Below are 26,870 nucleotides of genomic sequence, written 5' to 3' on the forward strand. Positions count from 1 at the left end.
AGAATATGAGCCAGGTATCTCAGCTTTTCTAGTAGAGGGCCTCTCTGTACCTTACTCCAACCCAGTTATTTTTCCATACCTATGGATCTTTCTTTAGTCACCTACACATATGTGGTTCTCATCTTGGGGACTTTAGAGCTGATTTTTTTAGTTTGTCCTTAACTGGAAGCTACATAGTAAAATACTGGAGGAAGATGATATAAAAAAAAAAGTACCTGTTATTCATCTACTACTCTTGATTATCTCATTTTTAGTTTTATATTAAGTCATATAATAATATCTAACCTTTTTAAAAATTATTTTCTGGTACCTGAGACTATTCTAAGCTCTTTATTATGAATTATCTTACTTCATTTCCACAGTAGCCTTATGAGGTAAATACTATTTTTCTCTTCATATTATAGATGAGGAAACTGAGGCTTAGGGTACACAACTTGCCCAAGGTCTCACAGTAAGTGGTAGAGTCAGAAATAAACCCAGAAAGTGTGACCCCAGAGCTCACACTCTTAACCACTCCATTATACCATCTTCCTTGGGTCATCAGGAAGCTAGGTAACTAAGGTACATTCTGGTTCTCCCTCTATTGTAACTGGGTTCTACAGTAATCATTACTTAGTTATGAAGAGTTCCTAACTCTGTTGGCCTAAATCACTTTGACATAGATTGTCCTTTTTTTCCCCATAATACTCTTGTATGGTCAATATTAACTCCATCTTGTTAGTTGGAGTTCGGGCCTAGAGAAATAAGTTGATCCTGGTGACCCAGTGAACCAATAATGCCTTTGAGAGTAGAACCAACTCCCTGCTTCCCAGCCCAGGGCTTTTGCAACTAAACTCTGTTATAGGAAAGTTGTATTAAAACACACAACAGCCTTTCTGGACTCCTGTTTCTCCAACCACCAAATTAGATGAAGGGCATCTCAGAATGCTGGTTGTTGTGTGCAAAGTGATCTGATCTTAGGGAACAAATTCTGTGGCTGGAAAGGATTTCCAGGGTTGTGGCATAGGGATGCCAGCACCTATTCAGAACAGAAAGGAAAGTGGGGATGGCCCTTTCCCTCCCAGGAGCATCCAGTGTAGACACTGCCTAATAACACGAGCATTCCTCATTTCCCCTCCTCGGGAAACATGATTATAATGTTCATTTGCAAGGTCTCTCGCTTCTTGTAAAGCCTCTTTCGTGACACTTTACATGGTGGTGTCTTGACCTCCCCTGTGGAGTGGATGTCGCTCTCCTGCCATTTTCTCCCAGCCCCAAGGAGGACATGGCTGTCTGCCCTGATTAAGAGTGACTGTCACTCTGTGCTTATTAGCACATCAGTGCATGAAGTGTCGGTGATTAACAAGCGCCGCAGGAACCTCTCCGTTATCTTCATGGGCGGCTCCTTGAAAACGTTTTGGCTGCACTTGGTGCCCAGTTGGTTTGGCTTAGGAGAAATCATTTTGCCTGTGTTTGGTGCGCAATTGGTTTGGCATAGGAGAAATCATTTTCTCTTGTAGTGCTGTCAGCATTGTAATGGGAGCCACAGCTGAGCCGTACAGCTGTCCTTTCAATTTTGCAATGGATTTTACACGATGATGACACTCAGGTGCTAAGGAATAATTACTTGCCAGGTGAGGCTTACGAGATGAAGGAGAGGTAGGTCCTAAATTTAGGGAAATAACCTGTTTTTCTTATTTTGTGTTTTTTGTTTGTTTGTTTTTACCTTTAATATTGGAGTGGGCTTGGGTTGGGAAGTCAAAACGTAGACAGAAACCAGAGATCTCAGACTTCATCTCGTCCAAACCACTCTCTTTATGGATGAGAAAATCAGTACCTGGAAAGGTGAATAAACTTACCCAAGGTCACCCAGCTAGTTACATGCAGCACAGAGTTATAACTCACCTTCTTTTCTCTATGGTACTATGTTTCTCAGACTAGCAGAGTAGAAGGAAAAGAAAACAGCCTATTGAAATTTTAATATGAACTCTCTCCTGTCAATGTTGAAAGTCAGACCCACTTTAAAACTAAGCTGTCTCTGTGCTGAGCTATATTCTAGAGTCTAAGGCATTGGTTCTATCAAATTATATGGTCAAGACCATTAAATAATCTGCTGGACAGAAACCCTGCCCTTGTACCATTTCAGAGTCTTAGTACCTTGGACCTTTGTGTATATAGAAGTCTAAAAGTAAATACATTTTCACATGTCAGCATTGCAAATTCTGTAGAGTGCAATCATTTGGTAAATATGTGAAATCCTTTGCTAAGGTTGAAAACAAAAGCACATGAAACAAATATGACCTTCAGTTCTGTTTTTGTTGAGCTCAAGATAAGGGAACTGGGCCTTATTGCTGTGATGGGTGAGAAGAATTATAAACCTAGAACCAGCTTCTTGGGCTTTAGTTCCCTAGAATTTGGAAGCACTTGGCAGACAAGCCTCAAGTGCCCAGAAGATAAAGAGAGAGAGAGAAAAAAGAATGTATGGACTAGAGAGCTGATCAGGTAATGAAGAGCCTGGTTTGTAAGAAATATGCTCACCCTCTCCTCTTCTTCCTCATCTGTCATCCTCCTCCTCCTCCTCCTCCTCCTCCTCGTCATCTTCATCTGACCTTGTGTTTTGTGCTTACACCCTTTGCTGTCCTTGCTCATCGGATGACTCCTTTATCCTCTTCATAACTTGTGGACTAGAGCTTTTTCCAGGACAGTGAAATTCAAAGCAGTACATACCCCAGGTGACTTATTAAACCAGCTGTAGAATAGGACTAATAAGCATTCCTTACATGTGTATAGCATTTAAAAGATTCCCAAAGTTCATAGGACCAACAACAAGGTCCCTTAGAATGAGAACAGAAAATAAAATCATGATTAAAGTGTAGAAAGCAACCTTTTGATTTCCGTCTTCCTAAGGCGATTTTTTAAGGCTAACACTGTTTTAGACTGGAGGCTCTGGCAGCTCTCTCTCACTGAGAATGTGGTGTCTTTTTTAGGATGGTAGCTGCAATTCATAAAAAAAATTGACACCTGCTAGGTATACAGTTGATACCCATAATATGACGTGTTAAAGAGAACAGCTGTTCATTGCATCTTGACTTTTGTGGTGGGTCAGGGGATGCCCTGGGGGGTGGGGGTGGGAGCTATAGTCAACAGAAATAATAAGTAGATGGTTTAAAGAAATGTTTCCATGTGTTGTGAGGGTCCGTGGTATACAGTTCTCAGCTTCCTTTCAAGCCTTATATTTGCAAAATTGCCCATAACTGGCACTCCCCTGAGCTTCGGTGTTGTCTCCCTGTAGCTCAGTGCCACTCCGAGGTTAGACATCCCTCCCCAGCTTGGAAAACATCAAAGCAACTGAACCCAGCTTAATCTTGACAACTGAGAGCTCACAAATACTTTGGGGCTGCTAATAGAAAATGACTTTTGCACAGGATGATCCATGTGGCAAATACTTTTAGGGGCCTATGTAAAACTAACCTGGATTTTTACAGAAATAATACAGTAAAATGATGCTTTTAAAAAATGTCTAGTAAATTCCAGCGACTGGTCAGATCCTGGAGCTGGCAGAGGCTGCGTTGTCAACATTCCACTTGTTCACTCTGCTTTGTAGCTGGCTGCCTTCACATCTTTAAAACTCCACTTTAATTTTTAAAGACCTGTTTGTCGTCATGAGATGTGAGCAGCTGCTTCAGTGTGACCTCGGGGACCTAAAGAACCAGTGTTCATGACAACCTCTGTAAGGGGTTCTTTTTTAAAGTTTCTCTTGGTCAGAGTGCTCCCTCTTGGGTTCAGACATGGGTTATTAACTGTTAAGTCCCAGCACGTGTGGTTTTCATATTCCTGGAATGGCAAGTTGAGCCAGTTTTCTTGCCTGTAAGTCCAGAAGGTGTTGTCACCAAGCCGGGTAGATCCAGCAGGCAGGAGCTGGCATGACTGTGCACAGAGCGGTTGGCAGGTGCAGGCTGGCCACTTTCAAGTAATTGTTCCCCTAACAAGGAGTCCCTGGGTGGCACAAGAGGTTAAGCACTTGACTGCTGACTGAGGGGTTGGTGGTTTGAACCCACTCAGAGATGCCTCAGAAGAAAGGCCTGACAGTTTGCTTCCAAAAGGTCATAGACTTGAAAACCCTATAGAGTACAGTTCTCCTCTGCAACACATAGGGTCACCATGAGTTGTAATCAACTCGACAGCAACTGGTTTGGTTTTTTTGGTTTAACAAAGGTCCTTATATCGAATCCTGTAAGAGCAGACTTTCTACTAATGAATAAAAAAATTTTTAAAAAATAAAATTTGCTACTCTGTTCTTTTACTGTGAATGAAAATGTAACCTTCACATTAAAGAAGAGTAAAGCATTGAATCCCCATGTGTCTGTCAGCTTGTCGTACTGTGGTAGTTTTCATATTGCTGGGATGCTGGAAACTATGCCACTGGTATTTCAACTACCGGCGGGTCACCCATGATGGGCAGGTTTCAGCAGAGCTTCCAGATTAAGACAGACTACGAAGAAAAACTTGGTGGTCTACTTCCAAAAAAATTGGTCAGTGAAAACCGTATGAATAGTAGTGAAATGTTGTCTGGTATAATGCCAGGAGATGAGCTCCCCAGGCTGGAAGGCACTCAAAATGTGAGTGGGGAAGAGCTGCCTCCTCAAGATAGAGCCAACCTTAGTGATGTGGATGGAGTCAAGCTTTTGGGACCTTCATTTGCTGATGCAGCACAACTCAAAATGAGAAGACACAGCTGCAAACATCCATTAATAAGCAGAACATGGAATGTACGAAGCATGAATCTAAGAAAATTGAAAGTCATCAAAAATGAAATGGACCTCATAAAGATAAATATCCCAGGCATTAGCAAGCTGAAATAGACTAGCATTGGCCATTGTGAATTGAACAATCATATGGTCTACTATTTCCGGAATGGCAAATTGAAGAGGAATAGCATTGCATGCATCATCAAAAAGAACGTTTTAAAATCTTCCCTGAAGTACAGTGCTGTCTGTGATAGGATAATATCCATTCGCCTACAAGGAAGACTGGTTAATACGAGTATTATTCAAATTTATGTACACTCACTCATGCCAAAGGTGAAGAAATTGAAGATTTTTACCAATTTCTGCAGTCTGAAATTCCTCAAACGTGCAACCAAGATGCATTGATAATTACTGGTGATTGGAATGCGAAAGGTGAAAAGAAAGAAGGAAAGGTAGTTGGAAAATCTAACCTTGGTGAAAGAAATGATGCCAGAGATCCCATGATAGAATTTTGCAATACCAATGACTTATTCATTGCAAATACCTTTTTCCAGCATCATAAATGATGACTATACATGTAATCCTCATCAGATGCAATACACAGGAATCAAATCGACTACATTGGTGGAAAGAGATGATGGAGAAGCTCAATATCATCAGTCAGAACAAGGGTGGGGGCTGAATGTGGAAAAGACCATCTATTGCTCATATACAAGTTCAAGTTGAAGTTGAAGAAAATTAGAGCAAGTCCACAAGAGCCAAAATAGAACCTTAAGTATATCCTACCTGAATTTAGAGACCATCTCAAGAATAATTTGACTCATTGAACACTAATGACTGAAGACCAAATGAGTTGTGGAATGATGTCAGAGGCATCATACATGAAGAGAAGCAGAAGGTCATTAAAAGACAGAAAAGAAAGAAAAGACCGAAACGGATGTCAGAAGAGACTGTGAAACTTGCTCTTGAACGTTGAGTAGCTAAAGCAAACGAAAAATATTAAGTAAAAGAGCTGAGCAGAAGATTTCAAAGGGCTGCTAGAGAAGACAAACTAAAGTATTATAATGAAATGTACAAAGACGTGCAGTTAGAAAACCAAAAAAGGAAGACACGCTCAGCATTTCTCAAGCTCAAAGAGCTAAAGAAAAAATTCAAGCCTCAAGTTGCAGTTTTGAAGGATTCTACGGGGAAAATATTCAATGACACAGGAACCATGAAAAGAAGTTGGAAAGAATGCACAGAGTCACTGTACCAAAAAGAATTGGTTGATGTTCATCCATTTCAGGAGATAGCATATGATCAAGAACTGATGGTACTGAAGAAAGACGTCTAAGCTGCACTGAAGGGAATGATGACAATAAGGATCTAGGAATTGAAGGAATACCCATTGAGATTTTTCACAAATAGATGCAATGCTGGAGGTGCTCATCAAGAAATTTGGAAGTCAGCTTTCTGGCCAACCAAATGGAAGAGATCCGTTTTTGTGCCCATTCCAAAGAAAGATGATCTAACAGAATGTGGAGATTATCAAACAATATCATTAATATCACACTCAAGTAAAATTTTGCTGGAGATCATTCAAAAGCAGTTGCAGCAGTACATGGACAGGGAACTGACAGAAATTCAAGCCAGATTCAGAAGAGGGCATGGAATGAAGGATATCATTGCTGATGTCAGAGGGATGTTGGCTGAAAGGAGAGAATACCAGAAAGATGTTTACCTGTGTTCTTTGCCCATGCAAAGGCATTTGACTGTGTGGATCATAACAAATTATGGATAACATTGTGAAAAATGGGAATTCCAGAACACCTAAGTGTGCTCGTGGGGAACCTGAACATAGACCAAGAGACAGTTGTTCGAACAGAACAGGGAGATAGTGCGTGGTTTAAAGTCAGGGAAGGTGTGCATTGGGTTTGTGTCCTTTCACCATACTTATTCATACGGTATGCTGACCAGATAATCCAAGAAGCTGGACTATATGAAGAAGAATGTTGCATCAAGATTGTAGAAAGACTCATTAACAACCTGCATTATGCAGATGACACAACCTTAATTGCTGAGAGTGAAGAGGACTTGAAGTACTTACTCATGAAGACCAAAGAGTCCAGCCTTCGTATGGATTGCATCTCAACATTAAGAAAACAGATCCCTCTCAACTGGACCAACAGGCAACATCATGGTAAACAGAGAAGAGATTGAAGTTGTCAAGGATTTAATTTTACTTGGATCTGCTGTCATTGCCCATGGAAGCAGCATTCAAGAAATGAAACGATGTATTACATTGGGTAAATCAGCTGCAAAAGACCTCTGTACAGTGTTGAAAAGCAAATACGTCACTTTGAGAACTAAGGTGTGCCTGACCTAAGCTGTGATATTTTCAATCTCCTCATGTGTGAAAGCTGGACAGTAAATAAGGAAGACTGAAGAAGAATCGAAGCATTTGAATTATAGTGTTGGCGAAGAATATTGAATATACCATGGACTGCCAGAAGAATGAACAAATCTCTCTTGGAAGAAGTACAGCCAGAATGCTCCTTAGAAGCAAGGATGGTGAGACTACGTCTCACATACTTGGAACATGTCATCAGGAGGGACCAGTCCCTGGAGAAGGACATTATGCTTGGTAAAGTAGAGGGTCAGCGAAAAAGAGGAAGACCCTCAAGGAGATGGATTGACACAGTGGCTGCATCAATGCGCTCAAACATAGCAGCAATTGTGAGGATGGCGCAGGTCTGGGCAGTATTGCATTCTGTTGTACATAGGGTTACTATGAGTCAGAATGAACTCTATGGCACCCAACAAAGTATTAGATCAATTCAAATGGAACTAGTTAGCACTGAATGAGCATATCTAGAACACTTATTCAACAATTTCTTCTTTCCTAGAAACCGCCATACTAGCACAGATCAAAGATCCATTTGACCCAAGAGTTTTCTTCTGGTGTTATGGAGGAGGGAGATGGTGGTATTAGTCCTTTTGATGTGTCATGCATACATACACAAGAGATGATTTTCTTAATATTTCTGTGTTTCCCTTATTCATAAAATAACTATGTCTCATCTAGTGCTGCTGTAACAGAAATACCACAAATGGGTGGCTTTAACAAACAAAAATTTATTTTCTTGGAGAGGTGGACCCAAGATGGCTGAATAGACAGAAGCTTCCGGTAATCCCTCTTTACAACAAAGACCTGAAAAAACAAGTGAAACGAGTATATTTGTGACAAGTTGGGAGCCCTGAGCATCAAAGTGAAGCTTAGACAACGAACTAAGGGGCAGGGGGAGCAAGAGACCATTCAGAAGTGGAGAGGAGTTACCGGACCTGAATTGCGGGGAGCCCTCAGGCACCATTGCCAGAGCGGCAGCGGCGGAGGCGGGCTGCTACTAGCGTTTGGCCGCAGTTTCCTCAGGGAGAAGCAGTCAGCCATACAGCCTACTCACACCTCCAGAACCTGAGGAGAACAGCGCTCTGGGCAAAAGCTAAGTACTTGCATATATTTTACTGCACCCCCTCCACCCCCAAGCTGGCTTCAGCAGCTGAATCCCTGGGCCTGAGATAGACCCTAGTGAGCACCTAGAGTAATCCTCCCAGCCTTGGGGAAGGAAAAAACTTGCAATTGGGGGGAAAAGATAATTTGCTAGCTCCATTAACCAGGCGAGCTCAGGACAGAAGCAGCTCCTGTCCAGGCATAAACCATCTGTGGACCTTGAGCACCTTTCCCTTCTGCATGGACCTGTGTGGGCCTCTTTCGGAAGAATAGGCCCCTGTTGGCAAACTCCAACCATTTCAACTGTGAGGTGGAGAGGTGGGTGTTTGACGTCTGACATTGCTTTGCCTATTAAACAAGGTCCTCACCCACTCACATCAGGGACCTAAGGACTGGTGGCTCCACTCAGGTCACCCAGGCACCCGCAACAGGGGTCCAGAGATAACTGGTACCTCCCAGTCCTTACAACCAAAAACTTTGGGTGCCCATGGTCCCTCTGCCGAACCCACCCACCAGCACGCTGTAGGGAACAGAGATGCATTTTCCTCAGAGACATGCAGGGGTCGGTTCTCAGCCCCCTGCCTTGTTCAGAGGGTGACCCCCTGCTGCAATCAGATACCAGTATATACGCCAATCACCCCTGCCCCTCTAAGACTGTACGACAGAGCCTGTACCACGCACTTGATACTAGCTACCTGGAAACCTGAGCTGAATTCATACAAGAAAACTGAATGGACTCTTAGACTGATATACCTGATAAGAGCTCTAGCCAGCTGGAGACAGGACACCAGAGCTCCAAAGGTGAAAAATAATCAAGCTAGCTCACTCAAGCAACTCATAGGGGTATACCAAAACAAAACAAAGCAAGCAGCTATGACACAGTAAGTAAGCATAAACTAATACAATAACTTATAGATTGGCTCAGAGACAACAGTCAATATCAAGTCACATAAAGAAACAGACCATGATCACCTCAACAGGCTCTCAAAACAAAGAATCCAGGGATCTTCTAGATGAAAGTGCATTCCTGGAATTACCAGAGCCAGAATACAAAAGTTTAGCATACAGAATCCTTCAAGACATCAGGAAGGAAATGAGGCAATACGCAGAACAAGCCAAGGAACACACAGATAAAGCAACTGAAGAAATTAGAAAGATTATTCAGGAACATAATGAAAAGTGTAATAAGCTGAAAAAATCCATAGACAGCAATCAGAAATTCAGAAGATTGACAATAAAATTACAGAATTAGATAACTCGATAGAAGGTCAGAGGAGCAGAATTGAGCAAGTAGAAGCTAGAATTTCTGAACTTGAAGATAAATCACTTGGCACTAATATATTTGAAGAAAAATCAAATAAAAGAATTTTCAAAAATGAAGAAACCTTAAGAATTATGTGGGACTCTATCAAGAGAAATAACCTACGAGTGATTGGAGTACCAGAACAGGGAGGGATAACAGAAAATACAGAGAAAATTGTTGAGGATTTGTTGGCAGAAGACTTCCCTGATATTGTGAAAGATGAGAAGATATCTATCCAAGATGCTCATCGAACTCCACATAAGGTAGATCTTAAAAGAAAGTCACCAAGACATATTATAATCAAACTTGCCAAAACCAAAGATAAAGAGAGAATTATAAGAGCAGCGAGGGATAAACGAAAAGTCACCTACAAAGGAGAGCCAATAAGAATAAGCTCGGACTACTCGGCAGAAACCATGCAGGCAAGAAGGCAATGGGATGACATATTTAAAAAATTGAAGGAAAAAAATTGCCAGCCAAGAATCATACATCCAGCAAAACTGTCTCTTAAATATGAAGGTGAAATTAAGACATTTCCAGATAAACACAAGTTTAGGGAATTTGTAAAAACCAAACCAAAACTACAAGAAATACTAAAGGGAGTTCTTTGGTTAGAAAATCAATAATATCAGGTATCAACCCAAGACTAGAACACTGGGCAGAGCAAACAGAAGTCAACCCAGACAGGGAAATCCAAAAACACAAAGCAAGATTATAAAAAAAATTATTTTCTCAGGATTTAGTAGGCTAGAAGTCTGAGTTCACAGTTCTGGCTCTAGGGGAAGGCTTTCTCTCTCTGTCAGCTCTGGAGAAAGGTCCTTGAGTTTTCTGAGTTTCTGCTCCTGGGCGATCTTCATGTGGCTTGGCATCTCTCTTTACCCATGTCTGCCCTGCTCACTTATTTAATCTCTTTTATTTTACTTGGATTCACAATCAACACGCATGGAAGTGGCAGTCAGGAAATCAAAAGACGCATTGCATTGGGCAAATCTGCTGCAAAGGACCTCTTTAAAGTGTTGAAAGGCAAGGATGTCACCTTGAGGACTAAGGTGCGCCTGACCCAAGCTGTGGTATTTTCAATCACATCATATACATGTGAAAACTGGACAATGAATAAGGAAGACCAAAGAGGAATTGATACCTTTGAATTTGGTGTTGGTGAAGAATATTGAATATACCACGGACTGCCAAAAGAATGAACAAATGTGTCTTGGAAGAAGTACAACCAGAATGCTCCTTAGAAGCAAGGATGGTGAGAATGCGTCTCACATACTTTGGACATGTTGTCAGGAGGGAATAGTCCCTGGATAAGGACATCATGCTTGGTAAAGTGCAGGGTCAACGGAAAAGAGGAAGACCCTCAACGAGATGGAATGAGACAGTGGCTACAACAACGGGTTCAAGCATAACAACCATTGTTAGGATGGCGCAGGACTGGGCAATGTTTCATTCTGTGGTACATAGGGTTGCTATGAGGTGAAACAACTGGATGGCACCTAACAACGACATATCTCAAAAGAGATTGACTGAAGATACTCCCTATACTAATCCTACCTTATTAGCATATCAAAGACAACCCATTCCCAAATGGAATTACAACCACAGGCAAAGAGGTTAGGATTTACAAAACATATTTTGGGAGGACACAGTTCAACTCATAACACTAACTCTTCCTTAACTAATTTTTATTTTCTGTGCTCACTACTTTTTGGTACAAGTACTCCATATTCAGAATAAAACATTTCTTGAGCATTTACTATATGCCAGATACTATGGGAAGTGCTATCATATATGTTATCCTTACATGTATCCTCTGTGTGGTAGAGGGGAGGCTGTAGAGACATCACTGATTTGCATTTTCAGTTGAAGTTACAGAAATACAATATAGAAACGCTGTAATAAAGGGAGGAAAGTAAGGAAATGGAAACTGAGGAAGCAGTGTGTTTAAATGACATTTCTAACATGGAAGGCAGGACAAGTAATCCTAAATCCTGCATTTTCTTCCTTTACAGGGGAGTCAGATAGAGGTGAGAATCAACCACTGATCCTGGCAAATGTACTAAATGTCAAAATGAAATCTAGTGAACATAGATATTAAGCTTTAAAACCAGTCCACTTCCTCATGATCATTTTGGGCTGGTAAATAGTTGGCTGAGCCTGGTGGGTATGTTCCATACTTTTGTCCTTGATAAAGGTGGCAGAGTAGAGATTTGAGCTGGAGTCTAGGTTCTTCAAATGCACAGTCCTACTGTATGTATTGCATCACCCATCGCCATCTTGTGATGCATAAGAAATGAAGACCCTCTGTAAAGTCATTTCTCACCACCTCGATCTTCTTACATAAGCCCGAGTGCTTCTTCCCAAAGGTAAGTTAAGAAATCCTGTCTTTCTCCCTGTCTAATCCTATAGATTCAGTGACACTTGTTTGGGAACATTTAAATCTTTAGTATCATTTTTCAAGCTAGTTACGGAATGTGTCTGTGATTTGTAGAGATGGTGGATTCTGTAACATGTCTTCATTAGGAGAACCTAGGATTTGATAGCAACAGATGCGTTAATGAATTTGGAGTTTTCTATACCACCCTGTATTTTAAATCGGAAAACTGCATCTGCACTTTGCGGATGATAGTCAGGAAGAGAATAACTTGGTCTTTTCGCATATTTATTCAGTTTGATATATCTGAGTTAATTTACATAAAATAACATCATGGAATTATTTAATCTCTACATATCAGTTAGACTGACCATATTTTATTCCTAGAGCTCAAAACCCTTCTTTTTCTGCTTCTGATACAGATGCCTAAGAGAGCAAAATTCCCAAAAGGCAGGGTAGGAGAGAGAGGGAAAGGCTGTGTATAACAGACACCAGCTATACTTGGTTGGCGGAATAAAGCATATTTAAGGTTTGCTAGTTGTCATGGATTGAATTGCATTCCCCAAAAATATCTGTCAGCTTCGTTAGGCCATTATTCCCAGCATTGTGTGATTGTCTGCCATTTTGTCATCTGATGTGATTTTCCTTTGTGTTGTAAATCTAACCTCTGTGATATTAATGAGGTAGGATTAGGGGCAATTATGTTAATGAGGCAAGACTAATCTACAAGATTAGGTTGTGTTTTAAGTCAGTCTCTTTTGAGATATAAAAGAGAGAGCCAGCATAGAGATGTGGGGACCTCATTCCACCAAGAAAGTAGTGCCAGGTACAGAATGCATCCTTTGGACCTGGGTCCCTGCGCTGAGAAGTTCCTTGACCAGGGAAGATTGATGACACGGGCTTTCCCCCAGAGCTAACAGAGAGAAATAGCCTTCCCCTGGAGCTGGCACCCTGACCTGAATTCGGACTTTTAGCCTTCTAAAACCGTAGGAAAATAACTTTCTGTTTGTTAAAACCATCCACTTACGATATTTTTATTATAGCAGCACAAGGTAACTAAGACACTAGTAATGAGGTTTGCTGCCAAAAATTAACCGTAGTCTGTTCTTATTTTCATAAAGAGAATAAGCAACAAAAAAGACCTGAAGAGGGCACAAAAATGATATTTTTGGGTGGAGCATTGTCTTATTTGTGAGTTTTTCTGCTTGAAAAGCCTGAGATTGGAGCTTCATAGAGGCACATCCTAACCTGGGCAACAACTTGTCACCGAAGCAAACATGGAAAGCAGGGATATACTAGGAGCAGTTTTGATAGGGGGTGTGCCTCATAAATCACACCTTTTTGAATATTTTAGGAGTAAGAAGGCCTCTTGCTTAGGACTGGTGCCTACAGTTCCTCGATTTCCTGTAGAGATAGGACATTTGCCTCTCAGTTACTGCAAGCTCATGGTGAAAAAGGGCGAAAGCCTGCCCTTTGGGAATGGGAGGAAGTTAAGGTTGGACATAGAAGACAAAGGTTCTAGTTTCTAACCCATCTCTGGGTGATGGGGGACCCTACGTAAGTTACCTCTTTCTTCCTGCTTCACTTACCTTAAGGTTCTTACCACCTAGAAATGTCAGGATGCTCCAGGTGAGAGATCAGGTAAGAATATCCCTGGATTTAGCATAATGGACTAAGAGAGGTTTGAGCTATAAAAAATCACTTCTAGGAAGTTGAGGAATATCAGAAGGAGTAGAAGTAGACTGAGATCTGAAATCGAGATGTGGATGATGGTTGGCCAAGATGCCTTTTCAGAGTAACATGGATGCTCTTGCCTGAAAAAAAAGGCAGGAACATAGAAGTGGCACCAGTCTTGAGAAAATAGCAAGGGTAGCAATTCTGGAAGTTATATCTAGCAGAAAATGGATTAGAGCAGTAGTTCCATGTATGAGGTTCTGAAGCCCCTGGGGGTGGGATTTATGAACTTAGTAATGGGGAAATATGAGCTAACTTCAATATTATGCAAAGCATAAATGAATCATACATCCACTCTCAACAAGGCCTCATAGGCTTAACAAAACATTGAATTCCTTGCCTTTATCTGTAATTGCGTCAGTTCAGTATTCTAATACAGCTGTCTCATGCTGATGAGAAGCTCTGCTTGACTGCTGATGTTACCTTGGGGATTTTGAATGTAATTGGTGGACTCAGTGGTGTCACCAGGTGGTTATAGCTGACCCGAAGTCAGATCATCCAAAATATAATTAATCTTAGACTCAGGTACAGGGTGACAGCACAATTAAATAAACTAGAGCTGTGGTGGGATGTTTGGGAGCCACTGGAATAGAAGCAGCAGCATTCTGGGCTTTCTCAGCCTGAGCTCTTAAACTCTATCTATTTTACATTTAATCCATTTTCTGTCCTTGAAAGAAAATGAAAGCTAGGCTATCATCAAATTATAGTCAATTGAGACCATGCCCTGCAAAACTTCCGTGTGGTTCTTCCTTACAGTTTTCTTGGGTTGCCTTAGACCCTATACGGGAACAGAGCTTCTTTGTCTTCTCTCCTCATCTCCTGGCTAAGTAGTGAAATATTGAGAGCCCCTGGGTGGTACAAACAGTTAATGCATTTGGCTGCTAACCAAAAGGTTGGAGGTTCGAGCTTGCCCAGAGGCACCTTGGATAAAATACCTGGTGGTCTACTTACAACAAGTTAGCTGTTGAAAACTGTATGAAACACAGTCCTATTCTGATGCACATGGGGTTGTCAAGGGTCAGAATCAATGTGACGACAACTAAAATTGGAGGACCAGGCTCTCTTCTTGGGTCATAAAAGAAATAGGTTAAATAGCAAAACAGAAGGAGGTAGCCATAGAGCAGACCCAAGTGAGCACTGTCTTTAGAGTGAGTCTGGGGAAGGCTCACCTGAGGTTTAGTCAGCTGCAGGGGTGTTCCAGAAGGCTTGGCCACTGGGCTTGAGTTGGCTCTACTGTTTAGGCCTTGGCCTGCGGGAGCTCCAGAGAAACCCAGAGTTTGCAACAGGAAAAAAAAAAAAAAAATGATGGCCAGGTTCGTTTTAGCTTGATGAACCAACTGAACATTTCATAATGGTTGGCAAAGGACTCAGAAGCGTATCTACTACTTTTGTTAAATTTGGGAGGAGGAATTGGGCCCAAGTCAAAAACTGATATATTTGCTGTCTGTTCTTTCAGTTGACTGTTTCAGAAATGTGGTGACAGTTTCTATTTTCTGGAGTATTTCAGGAAGGGATACTGTCTTCACACTCTGCTTGGCGGGTGTGCGCACATGGGAACAACCTTAGGTCTCCATCTCTCTCCTTTGCTGGCTTCATGGGTTTCTGTCTGTGTACCCTGGGCACATCCCCTTCCAGCCCACCCTTCTCCTGTCTTTGCAGGGATTCCACATGGCCTTCACATGTTCTTTTCCTTTCTCCTTCCCAGAGCCAAGCTATGCGAATTGTCCGGACGGTAGGGCAGGCGTTTGAGGTCTGCCACAAACTGAGCCTACAGCACACACAGCAGAATGCAGATGGACAGGAGGATGGGGAGAGTGAGAGGAACAGCAACAGCTCAGGGGACCCAGGTAGGTGCCATCGCTTCTGTGGATGGAGAGGCAGGTCGACACCGTGATCAGTGGATCACTCCTGCTAGGCCCATGCGGTTAATTCATTTAAAAAAGCATTTTAGTTTTTCTCTTCTTTTCCAGATTCCAAATTTTATTTGAGGAACGTGTATTACTTTTATAACAGAAAGTATAAGATGTTTAAATTGTCAAATGAGGAAGCATTTAAATTGGTTGTCAAGGAACACTTTCTAATGGTACGGTTGTTTATTCTACCAAATCTAACCCTAAAGAAAACTTCAGTACAAAAGTAACCCCTCGCAAAAAAATTTGGAAGAATTTAAATTTAGTTGCCTAAAAAGGTTTTGTGTGTGTGTGTGTGTGTGTGTGTGTGTGTATATTTCTAACATTTAGTTCTGTAGACCCTCAGTGTGGACCAAACCAAGCAAATCCATTGCCATTGAGTCTGTTCTCAGTGTGGACAGTATTCCAATATTGCCAGTCTTCGAGTCTCATTAAAAGTCAGCAGTAAGATAAGGGTGCCTTTTATCATCTCTGTTATTTAACAATAAATATGAAAAAAGAAGTATGGGCATTAGAAAACAACAGGTGAAAATTGATATTGTTTGTATTAATTATTTATGTGAAAAACCCAACACCATAACCTGAAAACTACGAGAATTAATAAAAAATTTAGTTAAAGAGACTATGGCTCTTTAACAGCAAGGAACCTATGGCTTTCATATATTCCAACCATAACCAATTAGAAGTCATAGTGGAAGAAAAAAAATCCATTAATCGTAGTGATTAAGAACAGATAAACTACCTATGAGTGATCACAGTAGAAGAGTATATGTTTTATATGAAAAAAAATTAAACAAATGGAAGGGCATACCATAATCTTGGTTGGGAACCTCAGCACCAGAAACATGTTAATTCTCCCTATGTTAATCTATAAATTTAATATAACAATACCAGTTTCTAATAATGGTCACTGGCTGTGTGATCTTCAGCAGGTTTCTTAACCTCTCTGTGCCTTAGTTTCCTGTTCTGAAAAAAAAAGTAGGAATAGTAGTACTACTTACCTCATGAAATGATTATGGTGATTACATGAGTTGATATATTGGAAAGGCTGAGTACAGTGCTTGACACTTAGTAAGCACCAAGTACATGTTAGCTACTACTGTTTTAAAGTAAATATGGAAAGACAAGAAAGAATAGAAAAAATTCTGGAAAAGACGAGTAATGACAGAGGAATAGCCTTCCAGATATAAAGACATGTTATATAAAGCTGTAATAGGTAAAACCGTGTGAGTGGATAAATAAGTGCATGAATAGATCAGAATAGAAACCCCAGAAATAGCCCTAGACACATATGCTAATTCATTGTATGATAAAGGTAGAATCTCTATGGAGGACAATGTGGAAATTCTTATTACATTTTAAAATACACATACCTAAACCAAACCCACTGCTGTCAAGTCGATTCCGACTCATAGCGACCCTATAGGACGGAGTAGAACTGCCTGATAGAGTTTCCAAGGAGCACCTGGCGGATACGAACCGCTGACCTTTTGGGTAGCAGCCGTAGCACTTAACCACTACGCCACCAGGGTTTCCAACACATACCTGTTGACCCCCAAATTACCTTCCTATCATTTTACACATGTATCGAGTCCATCTTCTAGAAATTTGTTCTAAAGATAGACCCATACATATGTAAAATGACGCATAGGTAAGATTACAAGCAAAGGTTTGTTACAAAAGCAAATAATTGGAAACATCAAGTGAAGGCTTAAAATAGATTATGGTATAAACAAGGGAATACTGTACAGCCATTTAAAAAATGAGTTAGCTCTCTGTGAACTGGCATCAAGCCACAACTAAGATATTTTGTTGCGTTAAAAACAAATCGAGGTAGAGAACTGTAGATATGGTAAACTACCAATTACATAAAATATGTACATATATGTGTATGTATGTATAGATAGGTATCCACCATGCATTTGTCAGTTCGTCATACTGTGGTGACTTGCATGTTGCTGTGATACTGGAAGCTCTGCCACCAGTATTTCAAATACCAGCAGGGTTACCCATGATGAACAGATTTCAGCAGAGCTTCCTGACTGGGAAGAAGGACCTCTTGGTCTACTTCTGAAAAAAACTGGCCAACGAAAACTGGGAAAGAGCTGCCTCCTCAAAGTAGAGTCTACCTTAATGATGTCTGTGGAATCAAGCTTTCAAGACCTTCATTTGCTGATGTGGCACAACTCAAAATGAGAAGAAACCAGTTGCAAACATCCATTAATAATCAGAACGGGGAATGTATGAAGTATGAATCTAGGAACATTGGAAATCATCAGAAATGAAGTGAAACACATGGAGATCGATATTCTAGGTATTAATGAACTGAAATGGACTGGTATTAGCCATTATAAATCAGACAAAATCATATGGTCTTCTATGCCAGGAATGACAGATTGAAGAGGAATGGCATCGCATCCATGGTCAAAAAGAACATTTCATCTGCATCCCACTTTGGTGAGTAGTGTCTGGGGTCTAAAAGCTAGTGAGTGGCCATCTAAGTTGCATCAATTGGTCCCAACCCACCTGGAACAAAGGAGAATGAAGAATACCAATGACACAAGGAAAATATTAGCCTAAGAGACAGAAAGGGCCACATAAACAAGAGACTCCATCATCCTGAGACTAGAAGAACCTGATGGTGCCCAGCTACCACCTATGACCACCCTGACAAGGAACACAACAGAGAGTCCCTGACAGAGCAGGAAAAAAGTAGGGTGCAGAACTTAAATTCTAGTAAGAAGACCAGACTTAATGGTCTGTTTGAGACTGGAGGAACCCCGGAAGACACAACCCTTGGACTCTCTGTTAACCCAGAACTAAAACCATTCCCGAAGTCAACTCTTCAGACAAAGATTAGACTGAACTATAAGAACTAAAATGATACTCATGAAGAATGTGCTTCTTAGTTCAAGTAGATACATGAGACTAAATGGGCAGCTCCTGTCTGGAGGTGAAGTGAGAAGGCAGAAAGGGACAGGAGCTGGTTGAATGGACACAGGAAATCCAAGGTGGAAAGGAGTGTGCTATTACATTATAGAAAGAGCAATTAGGGTCACATAACAACGTGTGTATAAATTTTTGTACGAGAAACTAACTTGAGCTAACTTAAAGCACAATAATAAAAAAAAAAGAGAGAAAGAAAATAAAGAACATTTCAAGATGTATCCTGAGGTACAGTGCTATCAGTGATAGAATAATATCCATTCGCCTACAAGGAAAACAAAGTAATACGAATATTACTCAAATTTACGAACTAACCACTTATGCCAAAGATGAAGAAATTGAAGATTTTTACCAACTTCTGCAGTCTGAAATTGATCAAACATGCAATCAAGATGCATTGATAATTACTGCTGGTTAGAATGCGAAAGTTGGAAACAAAGAAGAAGGAAACAAAGTTGGAAACAAAGCAGTTGGAAAAAAAAAGACCAAATTTTCCAACTTTCCAAAGAAACTTGGAGAATATGGCCTTGATGATAGAAACAATGGTGGAGATTGCATGATAGAATTTTGCAAGACCAATGACTTCTTCATTGCAAATACCTTTTTTCAACAACATAAATGGTGACTAAAAAAAAAAAAAAAAATTTTTTTTTTTTTTTTATATACATGGACCTCACCAGATATAATACACAGGAGTCAAAACGACTACATCTGTGGAAAGAGATGACAGAAAAGCTCAGTATCATCAGTCAGAACAAGGCCAGGGGCCAACTGTGGAACACACCAACAATTGCTCATGTGCAAGGTCAAATTGAAGCTGAAGAAAATTAAAACAAGTCCACAAGAGCCAAAGTATGGCCTTGAGTATATCTCACCTGAATTTGGAGACTCCAGAATATACTTGACATATTGAACACTAATGACCTAAGACCAGATGACTTATGGGATGACATCAAGGACCTCATACATGAAGAAGACAAAAGGTCATTAAAAAGACAAGAAAAACCAAACCATTGCTGTCAAGTCAATTCCGACTCATAGCGACCCTATAGGACAAAACAGAACTGCCCCATAGGGTTTCCAAGGAGTGCCTGGTGGATTTGAACTGCCAACCTTTTGGTTAGCAGCCAAACTCTCAAACACTATGCCACCAGGGTTTCCAAAAAGAAAAGAAAGAAAGAAAAAACCAAAAGGGATGTTAGAAGAGACTCTGAAACTTGTTCTTGAACACTGAGTAGCTAAAGCAAGTGAAAGAAATGATGAAATAAAAGAGCTGAACAAAAGATTTCAAAGAGTGGCTCGAGTAGACAAAGTAAAGTATTGTAATGAAATGTGCAAAGACCTGGAGTTAGAAAACCAAAAGAGAAGAACACACTTGGCATTTCTTAAGCTGAAAGAACTGAAGAAAAAATTCAAGCCTCGAATTGCAGTTTTGAAGGATTCTATGGGCAAAATACTGAATGATGCAGGAAGCATCAAAAGAAGATAGAAGGAATACACAGAGTCACTGTACCAAAAAGAATTGGTCAGTGTTCAACCATTTCAGAAGGTAGCATATGAGCAAGAACTAATAGTACTGAAGGAAGAAGTCTAAGCTGCACTGAAGCCACTGGTGAAAAACAAGGCCCCAGGAATTGACGGAATACCAGTTGAGATGTTTCAACAAATGGATGCAGCGCTGGAGGTGCTCACTTGTCTATGCCAAGAGATTTGGAAGATAGCTACCTGGCCAACCAACTGGAAGAGATCCATATTTGTGCCCATTCCAAAGAAGGTCATCCCGTTGGAATGTTGAAATTATCAAACATTATCATTAATATCACATGCAAGTAAAAATCTGCTGAAGATCGTTCAAAAATGGTTGCAGCAGTACATTAGCAAGGAACTGGCAGAAATTCAAGCCAGATTCTGAAGAGGATGTGAAATGAGAGATATCATTGCTGATGTCAGATAGATCTTGGCTGAAAGCAGAGAATATCAGAAAGGTGTTTACCTGTGTTTTACTGACTATGCGGAGGCTTTCAATTGTGTGGACCATGACAACTTACGGATAACATTGCCAAGCATGGGAATTACAGAACATTTAATTGTGCTCATGAGGAACCTGTACATAGGCCAAGAGGCAGTCATTCAAACAGAACAAGGGGATACTGTGTGGTTTAAAATCAGGGGAGATGTGCATCAGGGGTTTATCCTTTCACCATTCTCATTCAATCTATGTGCTGAACACATAATCTGAGAAGCTGGGCTACATGAAGAAGAATGTGGCATCAGAATTATGGGAAGACTTATCAACCTGCGTTATGCAGATGACAACCTTGCTTGCTGAAAGTGGAGAGGACTTGCTGATGAAGATCAAAGATTACAGCCTTTAGCATGGATTACCCCTCCACATAAAGAAAGCAAAAATCTTCACGACTGGACCAATAAGCAGCGTCGTGATAAATGGAGAAAATATTGAAGCTATCGAGGATCTCATTTTTCTTGAATCCACAATCAATGTCCATGGAAGCAGCAGTCAGGAAATCAAAAGCCATATTGCATTGGGCAAATCTGCAGCAAAAGACCTCTTTAAAGTGTTGAAAAGCAAAGATGTCTCCTTGAGGACTAAGGTGCGCCTGACCCAAGCCATGGTGTTTTCGGTCACCTAATGTGCTTGTGAAAGCTGGACAATGAATAAGGAAGACTGAAGGAGAACTGACTCCTTTGAATTACGGCGTTGGTGAAGAATATTGAATATACCATGAAATGAGAGAAGAACGAGCTAGTCTGTCTTGGAAGAAGTACAGCCAGGGTGCTCCATGGACGCAAGGATGGGCAAGACTTCATCTCATGTACTTTGGAGGGATCAGTTCCTGGACAAGGACATCATGCTTTGTAAAGTAGTGGGTCAGTGAAAAAGAGGAAGACCCTTGATGAGATGGATTGACATAGTGGCTGCAACAGTGAGTGTTAACATAGCAATGATTGTGAGGATGGTGCAGGACCGGGCAGTGTTTTGTTCTGTTGTAGGGTCGCTATGAGTCGGGACCGATTTGACGGCACCTAACAACAGCAAAAAAAAAAAAAAAAAAAATTTTTTTTTTTTTAACAACAGCAACAATTAGGTGGTGATACACACAAACATACGAATACAGTATCTCCAGAATGATACACAAGTTACTGGTAACTGTGGTTCATTCTGGGTAAAGAAGCTAGGTGGCTGGAGTTAGAGATGAAAGGAAGACTTACTTTTCACTGTGCATTTTTTCCATTTGTCTGTGGATATACACCTACTCCTTGCTTATCGAGCATCCATTATTCGACATTCTGCATTTACAACAATAGTAAAAAGTCTACTATTTTGCTCATCAATCAGGAGCCGAGGCAAGGTGGGGGGATGAGGAGGGCAACGTTTGTGAGGGGGTGGAGACTGGGTGAACCGCCTGCAGATCGTATTATCCGGGTCAGGTGGAGAGCCTGGCCATGCTCTCGCACAGAGAGCAGCGGGAACCAAGGCCACTGGCGTAGGGCAGGGGGCTCAGCAGTCTCTTCTTCCGAAGAGGCCTCCCTCAGGCCCGGCCAGGCCTTCCCTATTCACAGGCCTGGAGCTGCCTGGCAGAGTCCAGTCTCCTGGGCTGGCGGAGCAGGAAGGTGGAGAGGCAAAGTGCAAGAGTCCACGCAGAGGCGGGAAGTGCAGCCAGGTGATGGCGGGCCCTTACTGCTCCAGAGGCGGTGGGCAACCCGAGACCACCACCAACCCCCGTGGGCTCTGTGGTGGTGGAGAGGGGGGACCCAGTGCGCCACAGGCATCCTGAGACATGCCAGAGGTGCCTGACAGGTGGTGAGTGACGGGAGGTGGTGGGGAGAGGAAACACCAGCACCAGGGACGGAGCACACCCTGAAACTCAATGCCGATTTCCACGTAATGACTTAGTCTTTGGGACCTAACCATGTTGGTAAGTGGGGAGTGGGTGTATACTAGTCATAAACTTAGAAAACCTGTCCTTATTTTCATCCTAGTGTTCAGTTTCTATATGACTACAGGGAATCACCTTACTCATCTCTTGTCTCTATTACTAATGTAAGCATTTTAATGATCCCAACTAATAAAAAAATAGACGTCACCTTGCATTTTTCCATATGCCTTTGGCCAGTAATATAGCAGGCCATAGTGCTAATATAAACTTTTTTATTTTTTTAATTTTCCATCTCTACTGCCTGGGGCTCAGAGATAAAACAGAATTAGTTACAGGTAGACTTTGACAAATATTTTACATGTCTCTACCAGTCACTTGGAGCCTTGGTGATGCAGTGGTTAAGCATTTGGCTACTAACCAAAAGGTTGTCGGTTCAAATCCACCAACCACTCTTTGGAAACCCCATGAGGCAGCTCTTCCCTGTCCCGTAGTGTCACTGTGAGTTGAAATAGACTGGACAGCAAGGGTTTGGTTAATAGGACTGGTCACTTGTTATTCCTACTCATAGCCACCCCAAGTGACAGAGTAGGACTGTCCTCCCATAGGGTTTTCTTTGATGTAATCTTTACAGAAGGAAATCACCAGGTCTTTCTCCTACGGAGCCACTGGGTGTATTTGAACCGCCACCCTTTTGGCTAGCAGTTGAGTGCTTAACCGTTTTCACCACCAGGGCTCCTTAGGAGAGCATAATGGTGACAAATTCCCTGTAAACCTCATATCAAGGCAATATCAGACCTCTAGCCAGCCACTTTACACAGAGAACACAAGCCAATCTTCTTGCTTCTGAGTTGAGGGAAGTGCCATCAGAGCTGCTAGCTGGAAAAGATTGATACCTCTGTGGTATAAATCTTCTTTGGTGACGCCATCCTCCTTGTTAATGGAGAGCTGTAGTCTATCATCAAACACTTCCAGACCCCATCAGTCATACTGGTATCCAGTATGCACATATATGAGGAAACTCTATCCAAAAAGTAAAGAGGTTGATCATCTCCAGTAAAGTCACTTATTCCTGAAGTGAAGGGCGTTAGACACAAGGAAGATACCCGAAGGTTGATATTTCAACATGGCTATTATCCCAGAACTCCTCTCTGAGGAGCTTCAGCTCATCTCCAAGCATCTAATCAGAAACCATTGTGCAGCCAGAGAGGTCAGGACTGTGTGATTTGGTGGTTTGGAGAGAACAGTTTCTAGGATAGCCTTTCATGTAGACAACAATGAAGGTTAGGTCTTATTTTCTTCCTGCAGTGGAAACTATTCTCTCCTTCTGTCTCTCAGCCCCTGCACTGGTCTGCTGGGTGGGGTAGGTTGATGTGATTTCCTAGGATACTGTGGAAGATTCGGGCGGAAAGAGGGAGGGTCAATAGGGTTTCCATAGCGGTCATTCCCTATCCTTTCCTTTCTGTCTCATCTTCCCCCATTCCTGTCCTTGCAGCCTGGCCTCCTCCCTGCCCCTGAATGCACCAGGTACCTTCCAGCATTTGTCAATGCTGTTCCCTCTGCCAAGGGCCCCCGTATCACCTCCATGCAGACCTCCCCTTCATCCTTCAGTCCCTGCATCATATCTTCTGGAAAGCCTTCCTTCCAGCTCCCACCCTCTTCCCTTTCCCTTCCAGAAAATTGAAACATCTTTTTTCTTTTAACCTGTATTCTCTTAACCCTTGGCTCATGCCATTGATGTTAACATTTAGTCTATTATGTACAATGTAGAGGATCCTCCATCTTTAGCAGAATGGGAGCTCTGGGCAGGTAGGGACTATTCCTAGCACAACCAATACTTGTTGATTAAATGGACCAACAAAGGCAGTGAGTGTGGCCAAGGAATGGGTATCATTGTGATATGTCCACAACATTTATTAAATGCTTACCCTATGCCAAAATGAGCATGGAGATTGACTAGAGATTTCAAGAGAGAGTGGCTTTTAAACTGTGTCCTTGATGAGGAATGATGGTGTTAGGGACAAGGGAGGTAGTAAAGCATGGAGCACAGTGAGACTGGAAGGCTGAACAGGGCTTCAACGTGTAGGCAGGTAACCGTGATAGATACGGAATATTGTTAAACTCTTTTGACTGCAACAGATGGTCCTCATTGAAATAATGGGCCCACCAGGTCTTCGCTTCTCCTCTTTATTTCCTTTTTGGTGATAATTTTCTCAAAAATGTCAAATAAAGCCCTGAATGTGTCTCCAAGGCGGTCAGGCATCTCAGCATTCCTGCAGAGTGAAGGAAACAGCAAGGGTTTTTGTTGTCCTTATCCTAGATATTCTTATCTAATAAGGAGGGTGATGGAGATGAAGATGGGAGTGTGTGCGATGGAAGAGCCCTGGAACAACAGATTAAAGAAGAACCTAAAAGCTTGAGTTCTGGCACTTGAATGTCTGGGCTTCGCTCCTGACTCTACCACTTAGTAGCTAGGTGATCCTGGGCAAATTACATATTCTCTCTGGGTCTTTGTTTTATTCATGTAAATCAGCATACTGCCTTGCATATGATACCCTTTCAAGAATCATTGGCTCTTAGCTACTTTTCCAATGCTGACTCCAAAATGCATGGCCTCATTTATCGGGTGAGGGAAATAGAAAAGGGGATTTCTAAGCCCTCTGATTGTATGACAGTTCCAAGTTAAATGATCAGTCAGGGGCTCTCTGATTCTACTGTAGTGCTGTGGCCACTAAGCCAACCCTACTTTGTGTAGTAGCATTTGGAATGCTATAGATCTGGGATTGGAAAAGTATTCTTGTCAAAGAAGGATGCCTTGTTCCATGTTGTTGTAGTTAGCTGCTGTCCAGTCGGTCCCCAACTCATGGTGACCCCATGCACAACAGGGTTGTCAAACCATTGTGATCCATGGGGTTTTCATTGGCTGATTTTTAGAGGTAGATCACCAGGCCTTTCTTTCTACTCTGTGTTAGTCTGGAAGTTCTGCTGAAATCCATTCAGTATTATAACCACATACAAGCCTCCACTGACAGACGGGTGGCAGCTGTGTTTGAGGTTCACTGGCTGGGAATTGAACCCGGGTCTCCTACATGGAAGGTGAGAATTCTACCACTGAACCTCCACTGGCCTCATAGTCACTTCCTTTTTTCTGTTCCAGTTACTTTTTTTCTTTTTCTCTCTGCAAACTGCGAGGAACATGTTTCTTTTTTCAGCAAACCAAACCAATACCAAATCTGTTGCCATCAAGTCGATTCCGACTTGTAGTGACCCAATAGGACAGAGTAGAATTGCCCTGTAATGTTTTCCAGGAGCAGCTGGTGGATTCAAACCGCCGACCTTTTGGTTAATGGCCGAGCTCTTAACCACTGTGCTGCCAGGGCTCCTTTTTCTGTAAAAAGTCCCCCCAAAAAGCATTCACTGACTCCACCAGGATTTTTCTCTGTATTGGGGCACCTTGAGGCTCCAGAGTGGAACTATGGGTAGACAGAAAAAAAAAACAAAACCTTGCTTCCACATTTGGAAGCTCTTCATTTAATGCGGTGTTTGTCTTTCCAATGGAGCCGCCCCACTTGATGTGACGGCAGGCCCTTTATTGTGCAGGGGAGTGTTGTTTACTCGGGAGAAATTGGAAAGTAGGGAGGTTTTGCTCTCTTCTCTGATGTCTCGTCAGCCCTTTCCCTCCTGGGTTTCAGCAGCGCTTTTAATGATGTTATTCACTTGCCTTGTGTGTGCCTCTTCTCTTTTTCCCTCTGGGTGCCAGCCTTTCTTTCCTGCCTCATTCTTTCTATTGTTCCTTACCCTGGGAGAGATTTATCTTCAGCAGTAGCTGCCCTTGGCAAGTCTCTGGGGCTCAGAGCCAGGTGGGGCCGCCACTCCTGTTCTGCTTGCCTTGTTCTGTCTGCCATGTGCTGTCTCTCAGACTCCTCCTGGACAGGGTTTCCCGGGAGAGATCTCATTCTCTTGGAGGCATCCCTCCCCGCAAGGCTGCAGACAGTTCTGCAGGGGTAAGGGCTAGGAGCCCTTTGGAAGAACGGAGCTGCTTAAAATGAGAACTGTTGCTGTCTAGACAGTGAACAAGTAGTTGAGGAGTATTTATTGAGTACCTGTGACATCTGCTAGACCTGGGTATCCTGCTCACTCAGAGTAGCACCACCTTGGACCTCCATCACATGTGTACTCCCGTCACACCTGCGCTGCCCTCTTGTCAACCCCCACTCTCTGATCCTTCATTTCTTCCTAACCTATTAGCAAAACCCTGGTGGCACAGCCTCGGCTGTTAACCAAAAGGTTTGTGGTTCAAATCCAGCAGCTGCTCCTTGGAAACCCTATGGGGCAGTTCTACTCTGTCCTGTATGGTTGCTATAAGTCAGAATCCACGCAACGGCAATGTGTTGGTTTGGTAACCTATTAGCGCCTTAGCTTTAGTTCCTTCATTCAACAAATGTTTATCAAGTTCCAGCTATGTGCCCGGGAGTCTCTGGATGGTGCAAACA

General features: G+C 42.0%; 1 protein-coding gene across 2 annotated transcripts in view; it reads left to right on the forward strand.

Annotated features, from left to right (window-relative positions):
- LOC100674634 (carboxyl-terminal PDZ ligand of neuronal nitric oxide synthase protein) overlaps positions 1-26,870 on the forward strand; it is a 434,071-nt gene that overhangs the window by 367,724 nt on the left and 39,477 nt on the right. For both annotated transcript variants that reach the window (XM_023554221.2, XM_010594913.3), the window contains exon 6: positions 15,331-15,472. In XM_023554221.2, coding sequence (XP_023409989.2) covers positions 15,331-15,472 — 142 coding nt within the window. The remainder of the gene's footprint in view (positions 1-15,330; positions 15,473-26,870) is intronic.

This window comes from Loxodonta africana, chromosome 3 (genome assembly GCF_030014295.1).
Source record: "Loxodonta africana isolate mLoxAfr1 chromosome 3, mLoxAfr1.hap2, whole genome shotgun sequence".
NCBI classification, from domain to species: Eukaryota; Metazoa; Chordata; class Mammalia; order Proboscidea; family Elephantidae; genus Loxodonta; species Loxodonta africana.